The 2,394-nt window shown below is 37.5% G+C and overlaps 1 protein-coding gene across 1 annotated transcript; it reads left to right on the forward strand.

Annotated features, from left to right (window-relative positions):
- Positions 1-987: 987 nt before the first annotated feature.
- LOC140935110 (adenosine receptor A3-like) lies at positions 988-2,186 on the forward strand. The gene has a single exon (XM_073384644.1). The coding sequence runs from the start codon at positions 1,037-1,039 to the stop codon at positions 2,114-2,116; it is 1,080 nt and encodes a 359-aa protein (XP_073240745.1). The 5' UTR covers positions 988-1,036; the 3' UTR covers positions 2,117-2,186.
- The last annotated feature ends 208 nt before the right edge of the window (positions 2,187-2,394 follow it).

Consider the following 2,394-nt stretch of genomic DNA (forward strand, 5'->3'; position numbering starts at 1 on the left):
TTAAGCTTAGATAAATTGTCATGTCCACAAATTTGGAATATAGAGAAAGACAAAGACCGAGAAAAAGCGAAAGAAGGCGGCAGGCCAAAGAAGCTCAACGAGAATAAGGGCGACAGAGATCCAGAGCGAGAGATAAAAAACAAAGAGCTTCGCTTTTAGCCCTGGCTAAATCTATATATTAGCAATAAACGAAGAAACTGAAATTAACAGTAGTGCTTAATTAAGGCTCTAATTTAATTTAAAGCAGTTCCCGGCGCTTGTTAAATTTCTCTTCAAAATAAGAAATCATTTAAAGAAATGCATCAAAACTGCCTCTGAAGTGGCCACTGTAGCAGTACAGAAAAGGTTTCTAAGATTGCAAAGAATATTATCTGTCAGTCAAAATATCCAGACGATCTATTAGTATTTATTGGTCACAGCTGTGTCGTATGCTAATGTAATCACAGGAAGGTGAAAATGATATATGGTTAAATATTTGTTAAGGCAGTATTGTTAATGAAAAGAGTCGGCGAAAACTCAATGACATATGCCCACGAAAGACGGTTATAATTGACAATGTTCAGGAACATTTTCTTATTTGATTTCCAATCTCATTTCTAGTCTTAATCTGATTTAAAACTTTGTCATATTTTTAAAAGCTCCGGATTTTATTTTTCCGACATGAAGGCCTGTTTAACGACCTTTTTAATCCATTAGTTACTAGTTAAGTGGCAGAGAGCTTTTTCATTTTAGAGCAATTTTAAGTTGAGATTTTGTTATGAAATTTTTGCCTTCACCATTATTTGTTTATTGACATTATCTGACAATGCTTGTTATTTTCTTGGCGGTAGATTTTGATCATTTCTTTGTCACGTGGACATAACTTTTGTCATTAAGACATAAGTACTGCAAAATAACAACTTCCATCATCGGCGTTATTTTCCCCTAGGACGAATTAACTATTCATGCATCCAAGGCGTTTCATTAGTCTTAAGCAGTGATCTGTGAGTTAAAGAGTGTCTCGGGTAAGCATAGAGTGCTTCACTTTGTTATAATTATGAGCGAAGAAGTCGATGAACATGGCCATGTTAAGGGTTTACCGACTGCAACATTTGCACTGGTAGCAGGAATTTGTAGCTCACTATTTGGTTTATTTGCAGCCTTAACAAACGGCCTTCTTCTATTTACAGTATTCAAGGATCCGTACAATTATTTTCGAGCGCGCGTGACCACGTACTTTATCCTTAGTCTTTCTTTACGTGATCTTCTAGGAGGCTGTCTTGTGCAGCCAATGTATGCTGCGTCTATGTTTACCATCTCTACCGGAGGCCAACCGCAGAAACTCTATGAAATCGCTCTTATTTTCAGCCATGTAACCACAAAGATATCAATTTTTACAGTAGTTGCGCTATCGCTGGATAGATTTTTAGCTGTCAAGCTTTCAGTGAGGTATAAAAGACTTGTAACAGTGCGAAAAGCAATTGTTTGTAACGCTTTAATCTGGATTTTCTGCATTACCTTTGAAACTTCTCATTCTTTGGATGAAAATAAGGAAGTATTCCACGTAATTGATCTTCATCTTCAAACGACTATTCCATTGACTATCATATGTGCCCTATACACCGCGACTTACATCGAATTTCGCCGTTATTCAAGAAACGTTGTTTTTGTGCGAGCAAACACAGGCGGACGGTCACGCATTTTTCTTCGAAACATTAGGTTGGAGAAAAAGATTGTTTCTACTGTTGTTTTAATTATCATTGTGCTCTTCATATCTCTATTGCCGTATCAAATCGTGACAAATTTACAAGAACGCTGCCAAGAAGGGCTTAGCGGTGAATGCAGCGAGCCAGGGTTTTTGCTTACTAAAGCCCTCTCCGTACCGCTGTTGTGTGTTAGCTGTGCGTTGAACCCGTTTCTCTACGCTTGGAGAATACCACAGTACAGGCAAGTTTTACGTTTAATTGGGGGATGGATTTGTCAGAGATTTCGCCTTAGGAGCCACACTGTTAACACATTAGCGTTAAATATTCTAGCATCTGCCAGTTTAGTGGAACAAAGAATCCCAGCTGTTGGCCATCTTGAGAGAAGACGATCAGAAGAGATTGTAAACGGCGATTGTGACTTGGGAAATTAAAACTTTACGATCAGTAATTCAAAGGTGTGGCAACAATCAGTCACAATTTAATAATTTTTTTTCTCTCTATTTTTTTAAACAGTGGTTACATTATTTTTCACCATTAAGCTAGGATGAAAGCAAAATTGGCCAACGTGCCCCATGCTAAGAGTCAACTCAAAACATCTTTTAAATATTTACCATGTCTGATTTTGTTTTAAAGCTAGGCTGCGTTCAACTGCGAACATTTTTTTCTGTAAATCAGAAAAAAGGGAATACAGCCCTTGATCGCACGTTAT

This window comes from Porites lutea, chromosome 4 (assembly GCF_958299795.1).
Source record: "Porites lutea chromosome 4, jaPorLute2.1, whole genome shotgun sequence".
Taxonomy (NCBI): Eukaryota; Metazoa; Cnidaria; class Anthozoa; order Scleractinia; family Poritidae; genus Porites; species Porites lutea.

Excerpts from the sequence above, each read along its gene's own strand:
- LOC140935110 (XM_073384644.1), top strand. The coding sequence starts at position 1,037 with ATGAGCGAAGAAGTCGATGAACATGGCCATGTTAAGGGTTTACCGACT.